The 23,956-nt window shown below is 39.9% G+C and overlaps 2 protein-coding genes across 4 annotated transcripts in view; one reads left to right on the top strand and one right to left on the bottom strand.

Annotated features, from left to right (window-relative positions):
- LOC101156411 (SPRY domain-containing protein 3) overlaps window positions 1-15,162 on the bottom strand; it is a 56,539-nt gene extending 41,377 nt beyond the window's left edge. For 2 of the 3 annotated variants that reach the window (XM_023956947.1, XM_023956949.1), the window contains exons 1-6: window positions 15,030-15,162; window positions 12,885-12,994; window positions 11,541-11,616; window positions 5,928-6,052; window positions 5,329-5,464; window positions 4,787-4,975 (exon numbers count right to left, since the gene is read on the bottom strand). In XM_023956947.1, coding sequence (XP_023812715.1) covers window positions 4,787-4,975; window positions 5,329-5,464; window positions 5,928-6,052; window positions 11,541-11,616; window positions 12,885-12,994 — 636 coding nt within the window. In that variant the 5' untranslated portion in view covers window positions 15,030-15,162. Of the gene's footprint in view, window positions 1-4,786; window positions 4,976-5,328; window positions 5,465-5,927; window positions 6,053-11,540; window positions 11,617-12,023; window positions 12,198-12,884; window positions 12,998-15,029 lie in introns of those variants that run through there. The other variant, XM_023956948.1, reaches the window with a different exon arrangement.
- A 1,785-nt stretch (window positions 15,163-16,947) lies between these two features.
- LOC101169782 (insulin-like growth factor-binding protein 5) lies at window positions 16,948-21,268 on the top strand. The gene is made up of 4 exons (XM_004071021.4): window positions 16,948-18,229; window positions 18,828-18,862; window positions 19,406-19,525; window positions 19,672-21,268. The coding sequence occupies exons 1-4, from the start codon at window positions 17,893-17,895 to the stop codon at window positions 19,783-19,785; spliced, it is 606 nt and encodes a 201-aa protein (XP_004071069.1). The 5' UTR covers window positions 16,948-17,892; the 3' UTR covers window positions 19,786-21,268.
- Window positions 21,269-23,956: the final 2,688 nt, after the last annotated feature.

Raw genomic sequence — 23,956 nt, 5'->3', positions numbered from 1 at the left:
GTTGTGTTTTTCTAAAGAAAAACAGTACCAAGTATATTTAGAGAAAATATACATCCAATATAGAAAATAATTTTTAATTACTAAGTATAGAGGGTAAATTCTTTAGGGGGGTGATGATGAACCAATTGATTCTTGGGAATTTCTCCTGGCAGATGTAGGTGTCGTCTCCTCTATAGTCTCATCAGCAGCTAACAGGATTTAAGTTAGGGGGCACAGAGACTGCTCGGACAACAGATGGCTGACAATCAGAGGTTGGTGTTCACCCTGAGCGGCACGTACGCAGTGGAACGCCAGCCAAATGTCTCCTTTCAATGAAAGCAGTAAAACAGGAGCGCGGGGGGGTGGGTGGGGGGGTCCTCAATCAGGTGGACTGTACTGTTAACACAAATGCTGTGTTTTCAAAAGTCACCTTTGTCTTGACTGTCAGCACAAAGGTAGGACAATGAGGATGTAATCTTAAAGAAATGCACAAGTCGGATCACTTTCAAAATCCCATTAAATCTATTGGTGTAAACCCTTGAGGAGCCTTGAAAGCTAAAGCTAACACATCAATCAAATCTTTGACTGGTGGGAGAGGCTTTCATTGTCAAAGAAGCAAAGGAACAGTTTATGCCATGTAGTGAAGTGATTCTTTCCCTTATTTAAGAGAAAAGAAGAAGGTTGTCAAGCTGGGGGGGGGGGGGGGGGGGGGGGGGGGGGCACAATGGAGGCACGTGGGAAACATTTGTTTTATTCCAGGAGTTAAACTACTTTGCCTCAACATTTGAATAATTTTTAGTACTTTGAATGAAGACATTCAATGGTATTAAAAAAAAAAGAATAGAGTTAAACTAAAGAAATCTTCCTCTACTGTCTTGAACTAAAAAAGTACTTCCATCAACAAAAAAATGGAGGTATAAAAAACAAAGGGGAGTAATTTTTCTGTGCATCAACATCTTCAAACTCATAATATTAACAGTAGGTTTTTATCAGATGTACCTCCGCTCAAAAGTCTGATTCTGATGCAAAATTTAGGAACTTTTGGTCACATTTTCTGTCCAGCAAGTTAAAGAAGAAACTCATGTAAATAAAATGACACTGAAGGTGTTCTCTCCATTTTTCTATTAAATGTTAAAATGTTTGGGACTTTTCATAACAGAATACTTGGCAGTTGGTTTAATTGATAACTAAATGGTGATAAGTCAGTGAGGTTTCTTATTTATACAGGTGACGTCTTGAGGCTGAGCCCTACAGGCCAGAGGATCTTAAGTCCAGGTGCCATAACTCAACCTCAAGGCAAATGGTGATTCTACCTCACTAAGTGGTCATTTTTATCCATCAAAATGTATGAATTTCTGAACCTCAAAAAGCAGCAGCACTCTAATAAAGTGAAAAATAGAGAATGGATGGCTCAGTTGGAAGCGTGTAGGACGGGCACATGGGAAACCGGGGTTTGTTTCCCCACGGGGCACGGTGAGCTTGATCCTGAGTGGGTCCATGGGCAAGATCCTTCATGCTATACTGCCCAACTAAATAGCCACAAGGGGGAAGGTCCCCCAGCCTGAAGAAACTACAGGGTTGTCTCAGGATGGTCATCCGATGTAAAAAATCTCTGCCAAACCACCTGTGAGGTTGAGTGAAAAGCTGATTCGCTGTAGTGACCCCAGAAGGTAAATGGCAAAAAGGTGAACCACATTTCCTCTAATGAATTGAACGTTACCTTTAAAGTTCTCAACTATCCTGCTTTTACAACCAAACAACACAGGAACACTAGTTCTATAACTAGAAACTCCTAAAGAAATTATTTATTTTAATAACTGTCAAAACTGGCCTATGCATTTATTTATTTTTTAGATAAACATTCAAGATTCCCCAAATTATTCACTGGGTTATAACAGCTGACCACCATTTGTAAAACACTGGGATAAAAAAACATTTTACTACATAATTTCCTCTGGAATCATACAGAACTTGACTGTATATGAGAGATGGACTGAGTGACCCCTTCCCCCTTGCGTTCAAAACAGGAAGTGCCTGCTGTCTCCATGAAGCCGAAATCCCACAGACTTCTGTTGAGAAATAAACAGCTATCACTCAGTCCTTACATCTGTCAGAATAATCATTCTTGTTCTACCACCGCACTTCAACATTTTCTTGCGAATCCTATTTTCCCTTCTCATGATACTTTCTGTAGAGCAAGTTATTCAAGTTGTAAACTGACCAATCAGATGCCTCAACAAAAGTAGGTAGTCTTGTGTCAAACGTTTGAAACATTTGACAGATTCTCCCGAACCCAACTTCAAGTATAGGGCCGTGGCCTTTCAACATGCTCACTCCTGATTTGAGACAGTGGTTGCCATAGAAACAGTGACTCAGACCGACTCGGACCAATCACTGCTTACTGCCGTTGTCTGGCTCAAACATGTCAGCGTCCGTACTGCAAAAAATGACAACTAAATGGACTTATTTTTTTGGGGGGGGGAGTCGGAAGAAGGTTATTGTTTATGGGGGGGTTCATACTCAGTCCAGTTCTGCTATACAGTCAATGTATTGAACTAAGCTCCAATCATGATCGTGTAATGTCAAGTTCTCAAATTTGCCCGCTAATAGTCATCACCACATTTTAGCTACTTTCTCAGTCACTGACTCTCAACTGAAAATGGTTTGAGACCTGCAGCAACTAACTCTTTAAAGACAAAACCCGTGAAGAAAATGAATCCAGAATCGAAAAAAAGAAACAAAAACGCAAAGTATTTCATTTAAACAAAAAAGAAAAACCACTCAGAACCCTCACAACTATCCAGACAGCCCTGAGCAAAAACTGTTATCATCTCAGTAAGATAATGCCCAGTGAGAAGGGATTTGAAAACTTTGTCTTTTCTTTTTTTAAGTCTCATAAATATCTTTCCCTATACTAATACCTGCAATATAGCTAAAAAAAACAACTATAAAAGCAGAAATGAAACTATTCATTTGTGAATTATACATTTTTTGAATAAATCTGAAAATTGATATCCGAAATATAAGTGGGACAAGAAACATCTGAAACGAAATATATAACTCATAACTTGTGAGCCTTTTCAACCTACCGTATTTTAGCAGACATTACAGTACATTAAAAAGTGGATAAGGACTTGCAGAGTTTTCCAAAGAGGAGGACAGAACTGCATGGGTGACAACACTGGGCAGAAATCTCGGATCAGACAGCCACCTATCTAAACAGGAGTGGCTTTCTCCTTAATGTAAACAGTTCACAATAGCTAAGACTTAACTGCAGACAGGTCACTACTAACACCATTGTGTTCTGTGCATTTTGTGGCTTTCCATGTCACAGCACCTCTTCATTTGAAGAATACCAGTGAGAAAAGTCATTCATCTCGCAAAGATCTTTTCCGTCACCTTGTTCCGCCCTTCTTAACGATCGGTTTAGAAAGCCCATCATCCAGAACAATAATTATACACTTTTATTAAAGGGAAACGTGTAAATACCATACTGCTGTTTTGTTCCGGTGTCAAAGCGGGTGAAATCACAGGAGGAGTTCAGGAGAAACCATCTATGGCAACTGATTCACCGGATGACTAATCTGCAAAGTCACAGTTAATGGTTTCTGTGCAGACTGAAAAGACAAACTATACTGGATGAGTGAGGTTAGGTGAAGTACTATGCCTTGAGTGTTGTGGCTGTGAGGTGCAGCAGAAGCTCCTCACATTCTCAAATGTATCAAATGACCCTGAATTACACCTAAATTTTCCCAGAATGCAACACCCCGGCGAAAGTTTAGAACGGCTTCATGGACAAAGTGTGGTTTTAAGATCCAGTTTCTTAACTTTCAAGTTTTTGTCCCACAGTAAGCCAGCGGTTTGCATAAATGTGCTTTCAGGGTTCACAAAGAGGGAATAGTTTTTTTTTTCTACTGGGGACAAACCGTCTCAAGTTTTGATTAAAAAAAATCCCAAATTCTCTACTAGACTATGTTTCTATGCATTAAACTATAATGGGTTCTTCCTCCAAAGGAAGAAGCAGGATGAGCAAAAGTATCTGTTCACATTGTATGAGCTTTTTGAACAAAATGTAATGAGAGTACAGAGTACAGTGAGGCAAAAAAGTATTTTAACACCCAGTGATTTTATAAGTTCTCCCCCTGAGAAATGTTGGAATAATGTATAGAAGTTATCTCATATGTGCTTTTATGCATTACCTAGCTATAGAGGTAACATAATCATGCATGCAGGTGTCTGTGTCCAAGTTTGTTTCGCAGGAAGGTGAAACTCTTAGGAGGAGACCACCTTTCTTAGCCTCTTCCCCGTTTCAGCGTGAGAACCATGTGTTATCTGTGCCAATTATCTGTGAGAAGAGACTTTGCAGGACCGAGAGATGATGTGGGAGGACTCTGAGAACACAGACATGTTGCAATTTGTTTTGTTTCTATATAAAAAATTGTATGATCCATGATTGCATATAAACCAAGCAGTGACAACAGTGGAGTCTTTTGGACCCTGGAGCCCAAGAGGGAAGCAGGGAAGCAGGGAAGTTCAAGCCTTTTTTGTATTTTTTTGTCATGTATTTGGTGAAGTTGATATGGTGAAGCGCAGCGACTCAACAGCGGAATCATGGTCAACAAATATTTTTCTGTCTTTCCTGAGTTTTACACTATCAATGCATGATACACATCGGAAAGCTTTAGTAGCCTCTTTTGTTAAAGGCCTTCATTTCCACAGCATTAAAAAAAAAAAAACAGATCTGCAGCAAAACTTAATCAACTTTCTTACTCTAAGTTTAAGCAGAAAAATGTTGTTTGTTTCTTACCACTCCACTAACTCGGACGCCGTAAAGCCGTCCCCAGTCGTCTTCATGGCTGTCGACCATCATCATACTGTCCCCCTCCTCCGAGAGCCACTCAGCCTGCAGGTCAACCTTTACCTCCTCCCCCAGCGAGTGCATCCCCACTGCAGGAAACAGCCCCTCAGCTGACACAGCAACCTCTACTGACCCCACCTGGACAGCAATCAGGTCAGATGAGTGAGTGAGTGGTTTACCAGGCAAAACTATGAACAAAAAGTGTGGTGTTCTAAAAGAAGATTTCAACAGGATTACAGCATTTAAAATGGTAGACTGCAGAGTAAAACTGAAAGTACTGCTTGTGAAGGGGGTTTAACCCAGTTTAATACTGAACATGTCTGGGAAATAAATGTTTTGTCTTTGTTTAAATTGCAATGACAAAAAAAACAAAAATCTGTAGCAAAATCTTATTTATTAACACAAAAACGCAAAAATATAGGAAGAACATAACCTAAAATATTAAACAAACCTGAAGAGCAATGTAAGACAAATGGATGAATAACACTTACCTCTTCCCCATTTTTGGTAAAAAAGATTTTTGTAAGACCCGTGTTCAAATTTTCAGAGCCTATTCCACAGCCAATGCGGTCACCGCGAGTACATTTTGGTCCAAACTGCTTCCCAACGGGGCTGCCATTGTACAGCCTGCAACAGACAAATGTCCTTCATTTAGCTTAACTTTTGACTGTGCATTGTGAGCTAAAAATTGTGTGAACAAAATGTTTCACAGGTCCGCTACTTACAGGCCAAATACATGTTACCCAAACCCATAACCCACAAAGGGGAATTACAACTGATAACACGGAGTTAGCTTTAAGACTCCATCTTTTGTTGTTTGGCACATTTAAAAATATACAAAACTATCGTTATTCTAAATGATACATTTATAAATGGATGAGTTGGTGGAGAAAAGAAATCTGGTAACTAAAGTCCAGCTACATTATCAAGACCAGTATTTTCAAATCAAGTGTCACATCCATTAATAACAACAGCTAAAGGCCAAAGATATTGAAGAAGAATAAAAATGTTATCATTTAATGAATGTAGACGGCAACAGGTCTGAGGTGTCAAAAAAATATCCATGTTCTCTGGGGTAAAAACGACTTACTTCCCATTATCAGCATGATAAGCTACAGAATGTGGCAGCCAGCCAGGCTGGTGGTCCAGTCTGTAGAATCTCGGCACCAGGCCCACAGCAATGGTCCCTCTAACCCCTGACTCCACTATTGTCACCTGCTCACACACATAGAAACACACAAACCCAAGTGTAAGAAGTTCACTGAACAGTGGAAAAGCTGACGTTCACTGGAGGAAAAGGTAATACAGGTATAAACAGAATAAAAACACTTTTTTTTGTTTGTTTTTTTGCAAACTCCCTTTAGACCCAGTTTGTGTACAGAGAAATAAATGAATATGAATTAAACAGAATTCGGAAAAATATAAAACAATTGTGATTTGAGCGGTTAGGCTGAATGGGATTTAAGTCAGTGGTTTGGCAGCTCTCTCGGAAAATAACTGCAGTGGAGAAAATCTTACATCCTTGGTCAGTTTATGATCCAGAGTTCCACAAAATGACAGTAGTGATAAAGAAAAAAAAAACAAGTTTAGCGCTTGCAAATACATTTCTGAAAAAACTGTACTCTTGAAAAATCTATTAAGTTAGTTAAATGCTTTAAATTTAGTTTCAATGTTTATACTCTAAACCCCTTAAAAAATCACATTTTTGTCAGTCTAACATTAACAAGTGTTGGCAGAGATAGTCATCTCAACATTTTGCACAGATGAAAACGGTTTATGAGTGAATATACCGTATTTTCCGGACTATAAGTCGCCCTTTTTTTCATAGTTTGGCAAGGGGTGCGACTTATATTATAAATAAATTGAAATAAATACATTGTTAACCCTCCTGTTATGTTCATTTGTGAGGAACAGAGATGATGTTCCTGGCTAAATTTGATGTATGAGGCATGTTAAGTGTTTAGAGTATGTTAAGTGACTCAGAGAATCAGCAAACCTTTTTTTTACAGTAAGATCTTGAAGGCTAACAACATAATATTCTATTTTCCAATGATTTCACAGATTCAGAAATGCAATAAAAATGACAACTGGTTCTACGAATACAGGATGAAAACAGAGGATTAGTTGGCCAATGATGCTTCATGAAAGGAATAAATAAATAAGTATGAGAAAGAATTACTGTGAAATTATGAGATATACAGTCTGCTATGATTGTGTCATTGGAGTTTGTGCAAGTTAGTAGTTCTTGGTCTCAGACTTTGTCAAATAAATTTCCCGTCCAAATGCGACTTATAGTCCAGTGCGACTTATCTGTGTTTTTTTTCTACTTTATAATGCATTTTTGGGCTGGTGCGACTTATACCCCGCAGCGACTTATAGTCCGGAAAATACGGCATGTGAAAAAAGTGAGAAAAGTTGTGGTCTTTATGTGAAACAGAATTGTCACAAATGAACCACATTAAAACCATAGAAGAAGTACAAACAAACCATGCAAAGAACACGTAAATCAATGTAGAACATATACCGTACGTGATTATTGTGCTGTTTGAATGAAATTCATTAGTGATTTGTGCGTCAATTGCGTAATTTAACAAGATATTTTTGTTAGTCCTACATGGAAGAAAGCTACAAATTTGCAAATGCATTTAGCAAAAATCACGCACAATTGTAAAAGATTTACGGAACAATTGCATATAAACTACGTAAAACACGCGTAAACCAACCACAAATTTCGAACAATGCAAAACCAAATTCACATAAAGAACCATCGGCCAAAAAACCCTACGGGACATCTGCGCACATCGATGGCAAGAATAACTTACGAATGACGTCTATCACACATGAATCACGAAAGACTGAAATGTCAAACATGGAAAATGCGCAAAGCGTACGTGTGACACGGCCTTTACAGCGATAAGGAAAAGACAGGAATGTGTTTCTGATGCTCTGCTAAAATCAATTAAAATGAATCCAGCAGTATCGCTGCAGATTATGAAATGTTCTGTAAAAAGAAGAAAGCAGCAGCAAAGGAGAAAACAACCATTAAAAGACTGAAAACAGAAATAAAATGTATTCCCTCTGAGAGCAGAAATAAAGAAAAAAGGACAGCAGTGACGCACGTTTCATCTGAATAAATACTCCCAAATTTGAGAGATCTGACAAACTGACAGCGCGTGCGTCACCGAGTCAATAATAAAGCTGGATAAAGCTTCAAGTGATAACAAAGATACGTTCTACTAGTTTAATACGACAGAGAGATATCTGTCAGCCTCCTTAACGGATCACATGACATCAGTGTTGCTGTCTCAAAAATCCTTTTCATGCACAGCATCAAAAAAGAAAGAAGAGTCACATCTGGAAAGTATGAAGAAACACCTCACAGCGACTTTAAAAAATGTCGGTTTGTATTGTGGGCTGCATGAGGATTTAGAGATGAAGACGTGGAGGGTTTCTGATCGTGTCTGGGAGGGTGTTTGCTCATCACAACGAGAGCAAAGATTGAGATACAAATCATTTCTAGCAGGCTACAGTATAGCTGCAAGGTTCTGCTACTCTTTCTGAAGCTCAGAGGAATGACCTCGGATCACCAGATAATGGAAGCTTACAGTTTTCTTATATTAGAAGGAAAAATAAAGAGAGAGGGAAAAAAAAGGCCCAGTAGGGGAGGTTCATCTGTTTCAGCGGCTGCATTCTGGCCACGCATCCTCATGCTCTGCCATCCACTATCCACATGGAAGTGGGCTCATAAATTCCACACTGCAGGCTTCAGCATCTTATTTATGACCGGGAACAATAGTACTTACTCCTGCTGCCAGTCTCAAAGACCCCACCTAGCCTCCACCCGATGCAGCGTTCTGAACCAACATTAGATTCCATGATCAAACATCTACGTGTGAAAGCTAGAACGATAGACGTCAAGCAACGTTTTGCCTCTTTTTGTCATTCTACCCCCTCCTATGTATTTCTGTTATCATTCTCCAACTTCTTCATTCCCTTCTTATTTTCTTGGACCCTTGTCTTTCATTTCTGATATCACACCTCTCTGTCTCCTGTCCAGTCCAACAAAGAATTGCATGCAAATATAATAGTAAAAGCTACATTTGGCCCACAATACAAAACTGGTTTATACAAATACACAGAGCGACATATCAGAATGTCTGTACAGACAATTAAAAACACATTTGTTTTAGGAATGTCCATTTCATCAGAGTTTATTTTTTCCATTCTTTCACTGGAAAAGTAAAAACTCACCAACTGACACATTTGAAGCGTTTTTCTATTTTAAGGACTAGAACGTTCCGCTAGTGAGAACTCTTCTATTAAGTTTGGGCTCTGAAGTATTGTGAGGAAGCAGATTCAAGAACCCTCAGGGCGTCCATAACAATGCCATAGCCTGATCACCTCCATACCGCCATGTTTTGCTGAAGCAATTTATCCCTTGTTCTATCCTAGGCACTCTACCATTGGGAGTGGGGTCATCTAGACCCACTAGACAGTGCTCTGAACCTTTTTTCTTCAATGATTTGTGATCTTCACTGGTGTCCATGGATTACATGAAATCTTTCCACCTTTATCCACCTTTGTCATGGTAGGGAGAACACGTCAATGTAAGGGGGGGGGGGGGGTCATCTAAGATAGCACAAGGGTTAAAGAAGTTCCCATAGCAGCTGGATGGCTCATAGTAGGACTGGCGCATGGGAAACCAGGGTTTTTTTCCCCCCATGGGGGCGTGATAAGCTTAATCCTGCATGGGTTCTTAGGCAAGACCCTTCATGCTACTGCCCAACTATGTAGCCATTAGGGGGTCCAGGTCTGGGTCTCCCTGGGCCGATCCCGAGTCCGGATAAAATACAGGGTTGTGTCAGGAAGAGGACAAAAAAATGTGTGCCAAACCACCTGTGCGAATCAGTGAAAAGCTGATTCACTGTGGCAATCCATGAAGGGACACGGCAAAAGGTGAACAGCATTTTAGTATGATTTCAACATGGTTTATTCTTTTGTCCCCGTGGATACAGAAACATGACAAAAGGTAGCAGGGTAGTGCTTGACTTTTTCTGTTATTGTGTATAACAGTGTTCCCTCGCTGTGTCGCGGTTCAACTTTTGTAACTTCCGTGTTTTGCTAATTTTTTTGGTGCAGCTTTACACGCTTTTCTTTTCTTTTCCACAGCGCATTGTGTTGTGATTGGTTGTTGATCTGGTCAATTAATCTCTTCCGTGCCGTGTCTCCTACAGAGAGAGCTTGCCAGAGTCATAAATCTTCATCTGGATCAGATCCGATCTTTGTTTTTCATTCTATAATACCGGACGTCCGTTTCCATGACAGTTTGAGAGTTTAAAGGAGAAAGAAAAGTGTAAATCTGTAATCTGTGTCTGAGAAAAGTAAATAAAGTGTGTAGTGAGGAGTTTTACAGCGTAAAAACATCTGTAATCCTGATTCAATGAGGTTCATTGTGTCTATAAAATTATACCGCGCATTTAAATTATTTTTTATCAGACACTGGTTTGTTTTATAAAAACGTACCATCAAGTTTCGGTGAATACCTTCCGCAGCATCTGTAATCCTACTTCACAGATTTCCCTTATGGCCGGTTACTTATGGAATATATCTCCTGTGATAAAGGAGGGATCACTGTACAGACTGATATTCAAAACATTGGAGGGAGTGACAATTGGGGCTGCACCATTTAAAGAAAACTTGCAATGTGCAGTTTTAGTGATCAATATCGTCATGGCGATAGGACTTGCGATACATGAACAAATAGCTAGACAAACTAATATATTTCCATTTCACTGCAACTGTTTTCTTTTTAATAAAAGTCAACATTAATTGGCGATGAGAATGCATTTTCAATTATTGTGCAGGCCTGGTGGCAGTTGAAAACTTTTTGTAAAAATCTGGGTGTGCAGATGAATAATAAAATTTATTTTACATCTCAGATTGATCATCAAATGAGAAAAACTGAAGAAACAAACCCTGTTTGAACCCTGGTGGTAGGAAAAAAAACTCCGTCAGACCATTGACTGAATATGAGAAGTGAACTGAATGACTCCTCCCCCTGGCGTTTCAAACAGGAAGTACCTGCTGGCTCCAAGAAGCCAAAATCCCATAGAATTTTATTGAAAAATGAACAGTAATGCTCAGTCATTCTATTTTTCCGACTAAGCATTCTTGCTCTGCTGCCTTTACTTACAGAATACATCCCCCTAAGTTGCATTAAAGGAACGCTTTCCGAGTGTCTGACTGAACGAAGTCCATGTTATTCTTGGGCTGGTTGTAAACTTGGTTTATTTTTGTGGTGCTTTTATGTGTGTTGATGCCTCTTGGTCAGGAGATTTTATCTAAATGGACTTCTTGGTAAAAAAAAATAAAAGGTTAATCTAAATCTTAATCACGCACAAAGATTCCAGTGTTGTACTTGTTCAAATTCATTTTCCATGAAGTAATATGATCATTTTCTGGAATATCAAATTCCAGGTGTTCATTGCCTGGAAGTCTCTATCAGCACATTTAAAGATAATGTATATTTCCATCTATGTTCATTAAATCTTTATTTTATCTTTACTTTAATTGAATTACTGTAACAAATCAATATTTTGAAGATATATTTATTCAGACGCAACTGATTTTTTTTTGTAAAACTAAACAGTTTTTTTCTAACCCCAGCACTAGTATGGGTGTCCTGATTATCGACAAGTCTTACCTCAAAGAAAGAATTTCCCTCTGACAAAGGATGGCCAGCCACATAGCAACCCACTTCATCAGAGTTCCCTTGGTAACTACAGAAGAAAAATTACAGGTTAACAATGGACTCATCGCATATCTGACTGCTGGATGAACAGACACGTCCAATCTGACAGAAAACCTCTCCTGTTTTGAAACACATTCGCTTGAATGAAGGAGAACGCCACACGAATAAGCATCATGAAACATGGCAGTTAAAGAGCCGACTGGGATTTGAATAAACTTTGAAGCAACAGTCAAGGAGAAATTAGGAGAAATAGGACTAAATGCATCATTTTAGTCCCTTTTCTTAATGGTAAACTGTCAGTGGCATAAGATAAAAAATGAAGGAGTTTATTCTTTGTCAAGAACAAAGGTCTGAGTTAAGGGGGGGATAAAACAACCAGTGTCTTATTACTGCTGCTACGTTTTTTTTTTTTTTTTATTATGCGTCACAACTTACCAATAACGTTCACTCAAAATGGCAAGGAAAGCCACAAGGCTTTTTAGGCGAGTCATTTATGTCCAGATCTTACAGAAGAGTTGGAGGGAGGAGTTCAGAGTTCACAGACTCAGACTGGAAAGAGAACTTTGGCCCGAGTTTTTCTTTTTTTTTTTTCTTCCAGCAAACTGTCAGCTGCAGGAAAAAGTACAACAGAAATTCAAGCACAGCGTGTACTCTGGCTGCTCTTTCAGTTTGTGCTGTTGTGGTGAATCACGTGTTCCTATTCTATGGCGTCTCATAAAACATAGTCAGTGTTGTGATCAATTCAAAATCAAACTGCAAGAAAATCCAAATCTGTGTCTTTAAAGGCATTCATTCAGAGAGAAACAAAGATGTAAATATAAAATAGAAATACTTTGATAATTTATTTTTGAAGCGGTATCCTTAAAAACTACTAGAACATCAACCTTTAGTGTTTTAATGTTTTTAAATAGATCAGAAAGAGCATCTCAGACTGTCTAAAACCAAAGGTTTTATTTTAAAAAGGCCTTAAAAAAATCAGAGGGTTTTCTAAATTAAAATCTAAGCCGCCTAAGAAAAACCTATTTTAATTTTTACGAAGTTACAAACAACATATGTGAAATAGGAACATTTGGGAAGTCCAAACAGGCTGCTTTTGTTGTAAACAGCTGATAGTTTAACATGCAAACGTCTTTGTTGGGGGGATTTTATTGTCTTTGTGAGTCTGTAAGCCTCAACTCACAAACACAACAACTTCAGTGGAAAAGCTGAAGTTCGTGGTAACCATAAAAAAAGGGATAACTTCCCTTTAAATCCATTGTTTATGGGGGAGATAAATATCAAGTATTCAAGGCTGACCTGAGCAAGTCTCCAGATTTCTGGAGCCTCATGTATCGCTCCTGTCCATCTTCTGCGTCTTGAATTTGACGTCTCAAATTCCTGAATTGTAGGAAGTTGAGGGCTTCCATCTGAACAAAGAAGAGAAGAAGACTGAAACAAGATGATCACTTTACCTCTGTTATCTGCTGTGTTTGCCCTCCTATAACCTGGGGTCTCGAGGACAAAAAAAGTTATGAGGGTTAGTGTTTTTTCCCAGTGGCGTTTTTTTTAGACAAAACCCAAAAACATTTTCTAGAACATACTTTCTGCAGAGCGGCAGTGGTTCATTCGAAATTCACATCAGAGTTGTGGGCGGGACTTGAGGCACAGAGTAACCGTCCGCTGATTTCCCATCATCCCTTTGTTTACGAGTTCTACCGCTAGCTTACAGCCCCTCACACCCCCAACTTAACGTTAGCAGTGCAACACAAATGGTGAGCAACATTTGAGCTCTCCAGTCGTACAGTTCTGAGCCAGATCCCAACTCAGACGATGCATCAGAATGGAGCAGAGCAGGGAGCTTGTGGACCGCCGACTGTAGTTTGTACTGAACAACTACAAGCTTTTTCAAAACTCCCTGAAAGGAATTCCCCCAATATAAATACAGAAATACTCTGAAATGCAATTTAAGTTTAATTTTCAAATGAATGGGAAGGTGTGTCCAAACTTTTGGTCTGTACTGTATGTCCTACATCATCAGAGAAACGCTACAAGAACATGTTAAAAACACCCAAACCCCAATTTTCATTGGAGTGGGTCTTTAAAGTACTTCAAAGAAATATAAAAATTCTAAAATCACTTGCGATGTAAAGAAAACGCACAATTCTGTTTGTTTCTAACGAGAAAGGACAGGTAAGGATTCTGATAGATAAACAAAATCAGGAAGACATTTTATTAAAGGTACAACTGTTTAGGACTTTTTTTTTGTGAAAAGCAAGGAAATGAGTCTGAGGTGATTTGGACAGAGAGGGATATTGGTAAACAGAAGATTAGATTAGATTATAACTGCCAAGCAAAGGAAGACTAAAGAAATGCTCAAAGAGTGTCATGGATGTGGTTTAGGAGGACATAAATGAATATTTTTTCTTTCATCCATCTTCCAAACTCACTGAATCCCTTTTGGGGCATCAGGGTTGCTGGAGCCTATCACAGCTCCTGTTGGGTGGAAACACCGTGGACAGGTCATCGGCCTGTTGCAAGGGCCACACACTCACTTAGGGACAATTTACAGTCACCAATGAAGCCATGACGCCTGATTTTGGACTGTGGGAGGAAACGGGTGAGTCTGGACAAAAACCCCACAGGCACATGGAGAAGATGTACGCATGACATAGAAAAGACTTTGAACCTTCTAGATGTGAGGTGAGAGCGCCAACCACTACACCAGCATGCAGCTGATGAAAAGTGATGCATGGTAAAACGTGTAGAGGATAAGGACGATGCAGATGGATGGATGGATGGATGAATTAATAAAATAAATAAATAAAATAAAATAAAATAGACCTTTAATGCAGTCTTGGCTACACCAAGTCTCTATGCATTTTAAGCGTTTCCATTCCCTAAATGAAATGGAATTAGAAGGAATAGACGGATATTTACGGACACACTATGCAGCAATAAGGCTTGTGACGACTATGACAGATATAAATGCGTGTATTATACAATTCCAGACACAGCCACAGGGATCGTCTTCCTTACAGTTGTCACTCATTTTGTTAAAGCAGTTTATTAAAATGACAAAATAAGCATAGAGAAAAGAAAACCGGATCGGATCATATCATATTTCGATATGTCACAATCTCGAGACTCAAGGAGGGACAGTGGCGTATTTACATAGTATAGGTTCACTAACAGGCATTTACCGATGGTTTATTTTTAAAACGCTAACAATATGTGCATAATTAGTGCAGCTGTTTCAGTTGTCAACTTTGCATTAAATGATGACTATTATTAGGTTTTACTGCTTTTGTACTTGTCAAGAGTAGACCAACATGAAGGCAGCTCTAGGTAGGTTAGCATGTGAGCGGGCTAAGTTATTTCAACAACATCGCGAGAACAGCTGAGTCATGGCAGACAGCGGTGCTTAAAATCCTTGTTCGCGTGGCTTTCGGGTCGTTTCCTTACCTGTCACCTCGGCGAATAAACAACAGACTCTTGCTTTGGTCCATCAGAAAATAGCGTTCCACTCAACGTTACGAAGTGGCGTTTGGCGCGTAGTTATGACGTCATTGCGTTGTGTTTTCTGCAGCCAATAAGGGTTAGGTTCCTTGACGGGGTGACCAATAGGTGACATGCATGCGGTCTCCCCGCGTGTGTCAGCCGCTGTTTGGTGACTGTCGTGTGTTTATGTTGTGGTGGCAACAAAAAAGTCAGACTTTATCTGCTTTTTGCTGCAAAAAAGCTTCAAACCCCTGTCTGATCACGTGTTGACGTAGACTCTTCCTCCACTGTTAGCAGAGGAGGTAACTGTTTTTGTTTTTTTGTTGTTGTTTTTTGGCCCAGATGGACCCTGGTCTGATCTAACCTTTTTATGTGAGAGGACCCTGTCCTGTGTAGCTGCCTTAGGGAGGAAAATGAAGACAGTCCGGAAACGAAACCCCACGTTGGTCTGGCAAGTGTCTTGGAACATTTTCCTTATTTGTAGAAACAGACTGGCACCATAGCTCGAGAAATGATGAGTCCACAAAGCAGCAGGTGATTTCTAACCCTGCTTGCCAAGATCTGGAGGCTGATGGCGAGGCAGATCTCATGCAGCCCTGAAACCTGGCAAGAGCAGGCCAGCCTCTGCTAGAGCTGGGGGGGGCCTGTCAGATGTCATTTCAAACGAACAACTTTGCCTCTCCTTATTAAAAAGGATTCCTTTTAGGTATACTTAGTCTATGCTAAAAGTCAGGCAGTACACTTGAAGTTTGCTTTGATATTCTACCTAGATATTGTCAACTTAAAATGTTCCAGGTTAGTCTGAAGAAGAATGCCGTTAGTCTACTTCCTACACTACACGTACACGGGCTACAATACTTACACTGAAGTCAACTGAATAACATAAACTTGAAGTGTACTTATAGGTTATCCTTATCTCAGTTCTTTGCTGTCACACATGACCTGCAAACCTGCGTTTCTAAGGCTCTACCTTTACTCTTCCTTTCCATGAAAGCAGGATGTTCGTGAATAAATCAGGAAAAAAATTCAGCTTTTGTATTTTTGAAATATTTTTATTGATTAGGTTCATGACACTTCTAACTTTAATGTCTGCAGCTATTATAGCAAATAAGTCATTTTTGCATTTCTCCTCCTTCACCTGTGTTTGGTTTAAATGACATGCACTGAAATATGTTTTAATTCTAAGTATCAAAGTATAAAATCTGAACTGATTGAGTGGAGCTGTAGACTGCTTTATTAGTTAATCGGCTCAGGCTTGCCCTTGAATTCTTGAAAAAGTGAGTCCTCTCCCTTTTCACACTCCTCAGGTGACTCTCCAAAAGCAAACAGCTGGTAGATAATAGCCATCTCTTTCAAATGTGCAGCTGAAACACACTCCCAAAGTGAACTATCTCATTAACGGATTATGCACACTGCTCTGCATTGCGAGAGCTTGCAGCAATGTTGAACGCCTGATATTTGCAGCGCACTTGATTCTTTTGTGGGTTTATTTGTGTGGTATCATTAGAGCAGCAGTGTGTAAAGTTTAATGTCAGTCACAGAAAGACATAATGTTTCAAGGTGTGGACGGCAGCTCCACGGCTACATGTTTGCACAGGCAGTAAGACTCAGTAAGTGAAAGGCTGTGCATGTGCTCTACAGAACAGCACTGCAGCAAGCAGCAATGGGTGCATATATATACTAGGGTGTAAGGATCAGTGGTTGACAATCCGATTCATAGTCAATTTTGGTTCATTTTGAACAATTCAATCCGACTCTCTGACCTGAAATGGATCCAGAACCTCTTTAGCCAAAACTTCAACCAGTGTGACTCAGATAAATACCTGGTACTCAACAGAGCAGGTGAAGTTTTTCAGATTCCTTGGATTTCCTACATGATAAAAAATATGTGTTCAAACAAACAAGTAAACAAGAATGGCTGTCAAATCCTAAAGTTGTTTTTCCACATCCTAATAATCCAAAGGGAACCTGATTAGAACGTTCTAGCACTCTGTGCGGCCGCATGTCTTTGCTAAATTCAAAGTGTTTCCTCACATTAATGATGGCATGATCATTTTGTGTTGCCATCACATGTGTGTCTTCCGCTGTAAAGCACTTTTTACGTTTTTACGTTACCGTAAAATAAACCTGCCGTGCCTCAATCCGAATGGTATTTTCCCACATCGATATAATTGATTTATTTCATTCTGAAATGATTTTATAATGATATTCGATTAACAACTTGCCTCAGACGGATTTGTTTGGTTAGATCCTAACATGTACATTTGCATTTGTTACCATGGCAAACATGAGGTCTGTGACATTGGAAATAGAGTCCATGACAGAAAAAGTGTTTGTGCAACATAAGTGGCTATAATGAGGTGGAACACATAAGAGAAACGGATAAGCAGACTTTAATAATTTGAAAAGAACGGGCATATAATCCCCCCCCCGACACACACACACATGCTCACACAGGCATATACTTGCCCCCCTCCCTCCCTGCCACCTCCTCCTCAGCGTGTATGGCTCTCTCTCTCTAAGCCCCAGCCTCTGAAGGTGTCATAACGGTGCTCGCTCTCCGTCTCTCACTCACTCTCTGTCACCGCCTTTCAGATCTTTAAAAGCCGGTGCTCCTCGGTGTCTCTCTCAATCTCCATTTGTGTCCTCTGGCACTGCAGGGGACTCAACCAGCAAAGCAAAAAGAAAAGCCACTGTGTGGAAGCAGGCAGAGGACTGAGGAAAGGGGAGAGAAAAGGAGGCAGAGGCTGAAATACAACCAGAAATAGCATCAGCCACATTTAACTGACAGGGAGTGACAGTGTGAGGCCTGAGACCTGAACAGAAAATGCCTGTCCTCTCCAACCCAACTGCCGTTGTCTTGTTGCTGATAGCTCACTGCGGATCATGGACCGGAGCGATCCACTTGGGCTCCTTCAAGGTCTGTCCCTCCTGCAGGGATCCACTGGGAGCGGGTCGGCCCCCGAGGGACCATAACGCTGCCGGCAGCACCACAGTTTTGGCCCAGGGTGAGCCTTGTGGCGTGTACACCTTGAGTTGTGCCAAAGGGCTCCGCTGCGTTCCCCCACCCAGGGAGCAAAGCCCCCTGCAGGCTCTCCTGCAGGGAAGGGGGGTTTGTGCCAAGCACAGCAGGACTATTCCCACTGAGAGGCCCCACCCCACAGGTAAGACACCATACATGCATGCACACTGGTGGAATCATGCATCCGAACAGATGTGTGAATGCACGCGGGGAATGCAGTCGTCTGTGGTAGAAACTCCGCAACCTGGCTTTGCACTGCAGCCAATGCTGCTGTGTCCCTTCCCAACAATAGAGGAGGCGGTTAGTGTGTGATATTTCAGATGAGCAGCTTTTTTCTGCACCAGAAATAAGCCTTAAAATCCCCCCCCCAGCACCTCTGGAATCACAAACGTCTGACTTGCGTTCACCAAACCTCTTTTTGAGTGACAGTGTTAACCCGTTTGTGCAACAATGCTGGCTGACATCCGCTCACGACCCATCACACAATCCGATGTCTCTGAAAAATTCCGACTGAATGTGAAACTGTCACAGTGTCACACAAGTCCACACCAGGCTGCTCCCCATTGCAGGGATCTCCACCTACTGTGGAAACCGAGCTACTGCGATTAACTCTGTGAAGGAAAAGTACTGATGGAAATGAGGGGTCTCAGACAGAAGCCCCCCTAATTCATTTTTGTGCAAGAATTAAAAAGAAGGATCAATTTAGTGGCTGTAATGTTGTTTCTCGTCTTTCCTTCCAGGTCCTCATCCCTCACACAGTGGCGACATTGAAAAAGTAAGTTCCCACTTTCACATTGCTGATGGATCCTCCTCTCTGTGGTTTAAAAGCTGGAGGATGTGTTGTGGTTTGTGCTCCAGGCTGCACTGATCACAGATCCGCTGCTGTTCGGGGTGTTGCAGTGGCATGTATGGCTCTGAAGCCATGCCTTGTGCTGCACGATGTGTGCTGCTATGCGGCAGAACTAATTGAGCATGATGTGAATCAGGAAAGTTTCCAGTTGTCCGCTGCAGCGACAGATTTTTCATTACTAGAGCCGCTTTGTCTGCACCATTTGAAGCACGTGTGGAGAGCAAAAAATACACTTTCACACACGACGTGACCTAAAAAGAAACAAGCGTAGTTATATAACAATGTACAATATCTGCCTGTGATTTGTAGACATGTGTTTGCTTGCCTCTAGCTGTGATGCTGCAGCACTGAAGCTCTGCGGTTCACTTTGACATGCGGGGAGGATTTCCGCCTGTCCAGTCGTTTGAGTTGCCGCTGGAAAAGCGTAGGTTTCTTCTCTGAAACGCTCCTCTGCATTGCTGCTTTCAGGCGCCCTGCCGCAAGCTGCTCAACAGCGTGTTGAGGGGCCTTGAGCTGACAATCTTCCAGTCTGACCGCGACATCTATATACCCAACTGTGACACCCGGGGCTTCTACAGGAAAAAGCAGGTGAGTATGGGCAACTTTTTTGTTCATTCAAGCCTCATCATCCTTCGGTGTGGTGCATCGTCAGATTAAAGCACACCAGCCGATGAGGCTTCAGTCTCTGCTCTATGATGTATCGTTCTCCCCTTTTTTTTCCTCCTATTCATCAGTGCCGCTCCTCCAAGGGCATGCAGCGTGGCCACTGCTGGTGCGTAGATGAGCTCGGAGTGCCCGTGCCTTCACGTGCCAACGAAGATGGCACTTTACCGTGCGATGGGGAGTGAGAGGCGAGTTTGTCCGACTGCTCTCAGCCCAGAGGAAGAGGAGGAGGAGGAGGAGGTGATGGTGGAGGAGCAGGAGCACAGACAGAGAGGGAGTGGCTTTCGCATGTTCTAGTCAACTGCCTGGGCAGGAGGTAGCAGGGATAAACCATGTCCTGTGCACACAAGTTCATGTTCTATCACTTTTACAGTCTAGCATCTGCGTGAACGCTCGACATCTGCAGCGGCGACCTCACGCTCTCATTCATGCTCCTTAAAACTGCCTCAGCGATCCCAGTGGTGTGAATGGTCTCTGTATTCCCTGGCTCTTGTCCTGGCTTTTCTGGTGGATGTTGTTCTCTTTTATTTTCAGTTTAGGATAGCTGACACTGCCTGTGTTTGTTCTGATCTCAGTGGGCTGAAATACTGTTACGCAGGTGACGCGACACAGACGCTTGGAAATGTGTCTCCCTCACCGTCCTCACTCCTTCTCTCCAAAGACACACTGATAACAACCCAGAACAAAACCACAGACTCTTCTTTTGTTTTTCTCCTAATTTATTTATGAGTGTTTGTCCATCAAAAACTGCTTGAATCTTATGGTATCACATATATATATATATATATCTACATATATCTATCTATCTATATATATGTATATATAGATTGATAGTTAGATATAGATATATATATTTTGACTTGACACATACGTATACGTGTCACTATATGTATTGACACAGATAGGTATGTGTCAAGTCAGAACAAATATTCATTCGAGTCCAATGCTGGAAGCCTCTATTCACTTTGCTGAATCAACATTCTGACTGCTTTGTGTGTAAATATGTTTGAGTTTTTGTGGTCGACTGTTTGTTCTGAAGCGGCAGACGAAAACGTGTACGGCTGTTATCCTTTACAAAGAGTTGTAAGGCATATTTTTATACACATCGGTATATTTTATATATGAATTACTGGTTTATTTAACAAACTACAATACAGTGCCATGTATTTTTATATTGTCAGCAGTTTCTTATTTAAAGACAGATGATTCTTTTTTTTTTTTGGAGTTAAAGGAAGTGTTGCGCTCTAAAGACACATTTGCAGCAAAACTCGTCACGTTTAACAGAGCTCTATTGAACTGCTGTACATAGAACGACTTTTTTTGTTTGTTTTATTTATGTTACGTGAGAGTTGAGAGTGTCCATGTCACTCCTATGTTTTATTTTGGCCTACCCTGCAACAAAGTTTGATTTCTTGGATCAAAAAAAAAAAGAAAAACTAAGGGTTATATATATTTAGCGTCATCTTGGTATGTCTACCCCAAAAAATCATGAAATTGTGTACTAATAATACAATGTGGTTAGAATTTGTCAATTTCTGAACAATCTTCTTGTGCCAGTGTGTGTGCAGTTGTGATGGGTCTATGCACTATGGACCCTAAAGACATTTACAGATATAAAAAAATATGATCATAATAAAATGGAGAAGAATAAAATGTATATTAATATAACCTTTGGGTTTGGGTGTTTTATTTTGAAAATATTAAAAAAATAACCGTTTTTTTTTGTTTTTGTTTTCTTGTTTTACCCCACAGGTTGCCAAACAGAACACAAGTCTTTTTTTTTTGAAGAGGTTTATGAGTTTATTTTAACAATAGAAGATTTTTTTTACTTTTTTGATTGCATTTTCTTCACAACATTCAAATAATATTAAAATAACGACAAAATGGTGGGACTGGGTGAGACTAGACAGCAGACTTGTCACCAATCCATACAATTTAAGATTTGTTGCTTTTGGCCAAAATATATATATTTTTAAAAACGTATAAAAAATAATTTTTGCATTAAAACCAGAAGTCATCGCTGTGTCATGTGATTTTCAAAGTCACATTTGTTTAGCCTCAGAAAACACACTGATTATAGCCAAGTTCTTTAAAAATAAAAATAAAATTCAGGCTATAAAACTAAAATCCATGATGTTGGTCATAATTTGCTCCCTGTTCTTGGGGAACACAATGACTTCTCTTTTACAGCACATTACAACATTTATACTTTACGTTTTAAGGATCTGAAGGTCAAACGAGGTCATGTTACCATCAGCCACAGAAACTTTTAAACACCATCACTTGACCGAGTATCAATCTTTCAATTTGGGAAAAACTCAAACTTAAAAGTGGTTTGCAGTTCTCCTAATTCAGGGGTGGATATTGTGAGTTTAATGACTCAAGGAACGTGCACGGTCACCCACTTGACTTTTTTTTTCCTTTCTTCAGATGTTAAACCTATTTATTTCAGTTTTTTTCTGTTCCAAAGACACCTAAATCAGCCACAGAGGTCTGACAGTCAGTCCTAGTTGCTGGTATCAGATTCGTTTGAGCCAGGTAACATGCAACACATGCAGGGCAAGGAACCCCTTAGAGTCAAATGTTTCGGAAGTTGGGGTAAAATTATTCCTTGGTACTTCCCAGGAGAGGGGCTTTGGTCAAAACCGTGTGGGAGGACACCCCTTGCGCTTTGATCAACCTACAGCAGGACAGACAATTCAATGCCTACCTATACTCGCTGTTACACCTTAGAACTATCCAGTACTCACAAGACGCTGCAATAACCAACTAGCAAACCAACTATCAGTAGTTCAAAGGTCACTCATTAAGAAGTTATAAAAAGACGAGTTTACACAAAAGTTTATAAAATCATTTGGCTAAAAATAAAAGCCGTGCTGACCAAAAGGATGTTGTAAAATGTTGGCCCCAAATCAGGCAGCTATAGGCCTTGTTTAAACTTATACTAAAAGTAATTGCAAGATGAGGACGTGCAAAATCCTAACACAACAAAGGCATTGTTAAAGCTTCGGTGTTAAAAATATATGGAACAAACTATTCAGTTAGAAATGTTTTAATGTCTGATTCTCAGATAGAAAAGCACAAGTGAGAGTGAAAAGAATCGGTAATAGTTTCCCAGAAAGAGATTACAAACTAACCAGTGTCCAGCGGTGAGGAATTACACACATTGACGCACAACAGAGAAATACTGCTTTTTAGTTATTAAGCACACAAAGGATCATTTTTCTCTGTACCTCTTAGGGACAGGACACATGTCTGTTTCCAAGGTAACAGAAAAACGTCTCGATTTGTAATATTTTGAGGTAATATCATGTTTTTAGAAGCATACTGTAAAATGTCTTAAATTGTTTTTGTGTTTCTGAAAATGATTAGTGTTTATGCAAATAGGTGGATCTGACTAATTGCTTAGGGTTAGTGTTCTAAAAATTATGTTGCTGTACTGCTTTTTTCTTTTTTTTTTTTAACTTTTTTCCTTGCTTGAGTGTTGCTTGAATTATGCGTTTCTTTCTACGAAGATATTTCAATGTCATACAAAATAATTGTGAGACTGAAATAACAGCAATGAGTTCCAAGAAGAATGGATGAAAATTGATTTAAATTTTTTGAGGAAATAATTGAAGAAATATGTTTTTGTATAATTCTGAACCTGCCTCTCAGACTGCTTTCTGGAGTTAAGTCTTCACTTTGCAGTAAAGATAATTAATGATGGTCTAATGGTCAAGTAGAGCATGAACATCAGTTTGAGGTTTCTCACATTTTGAGATCCTACTGCCATCTAGAGCTGAATTATTTAAACATGTCAACTGTATTGTTGCTTATTAATGTTTCATAAAACTTCTCAATGGGTTCATAGATCAGAAAAGTTTCTATTTGTTCTGTTTCTTTCTCTTTAGCTGGGCTTTAATACCGTTTTGTGCCAAACAAAATATTGTTTATGTAATTTTCAAAATGAAATCCTTAACTTCAACAATAAAACCTTTTCAATAAGATTGAAGAAACAAAGGTTTTCCTTTTACAGAAATTCTTGAGAAAAGTTAAAATAAAACAAGGATCCATCTAGACCGTGACTCTAATATAGTGGTACCTGGGAGTGATTGATGGTACTTCAGGGGGTACTGCAAATTAAAAAACATATCTATAAAAAAGCCTGTTTTTTAAACTCGTGAAATTGTTATTTAGCACGTTTTTTAAGGATTAAGATTACTTTGTATATCTCACAGTCAGATCCATAAATGTATGTTATAAACAGAACACAGTTAAAAAGTTTTAAAAAGTCCCTCGATTAGATTGTTTGTTCTGGTCTTTACTGTAAAAATCTGTACTTTGTTTTTGTTATAGTTTTTTTTTCTTCTCTTT

The sequence above is a fragment of the Oryzias latipes genome, chromosome 7 (genome assembly GCF_002234675.1).
Source record: "Oryzias latipes chromosome 7, ASM223467v1".
NCBI classification, from domain to species: Eukaryota; Metazoa; Chordata; class Actinopteri; order Beloniformes; family Adrianichthyidae; genus Oryzias; species Oryzias latipes.
This window is presented reverse-complemented; position numbering and strand designations above follow the sequence as displayed.

What these genes read in the sequence shown, in the direction of transcription:
- LOC101169782 (XM_004071021.4), top strand. Translation starts at nt 17,893, where the DNA reads ATGCCTGTCCTCTCCAACCCAACTGCCGTTGTCTTGTTGCTGATAGCT. An exon ending in ACAGTGGCGACATTGAAAAA is followed by an intron (nt 18,863 to 19,405) that starts GTAAGTTCCCAC and finishes TGCTGCTTTCAG; the next exon opens with GCGCCCTGCCGCAAGCTGCT. An exon ending in GCTTCTACAGGAAAAAGCAG is followed by an intron (nt 19,526 to 19,671) that starts GTGAGTATGGGC and finishes CCTATTCATCAG; the next exon opens with TGCCGCTCCTCCAAGGGCAT.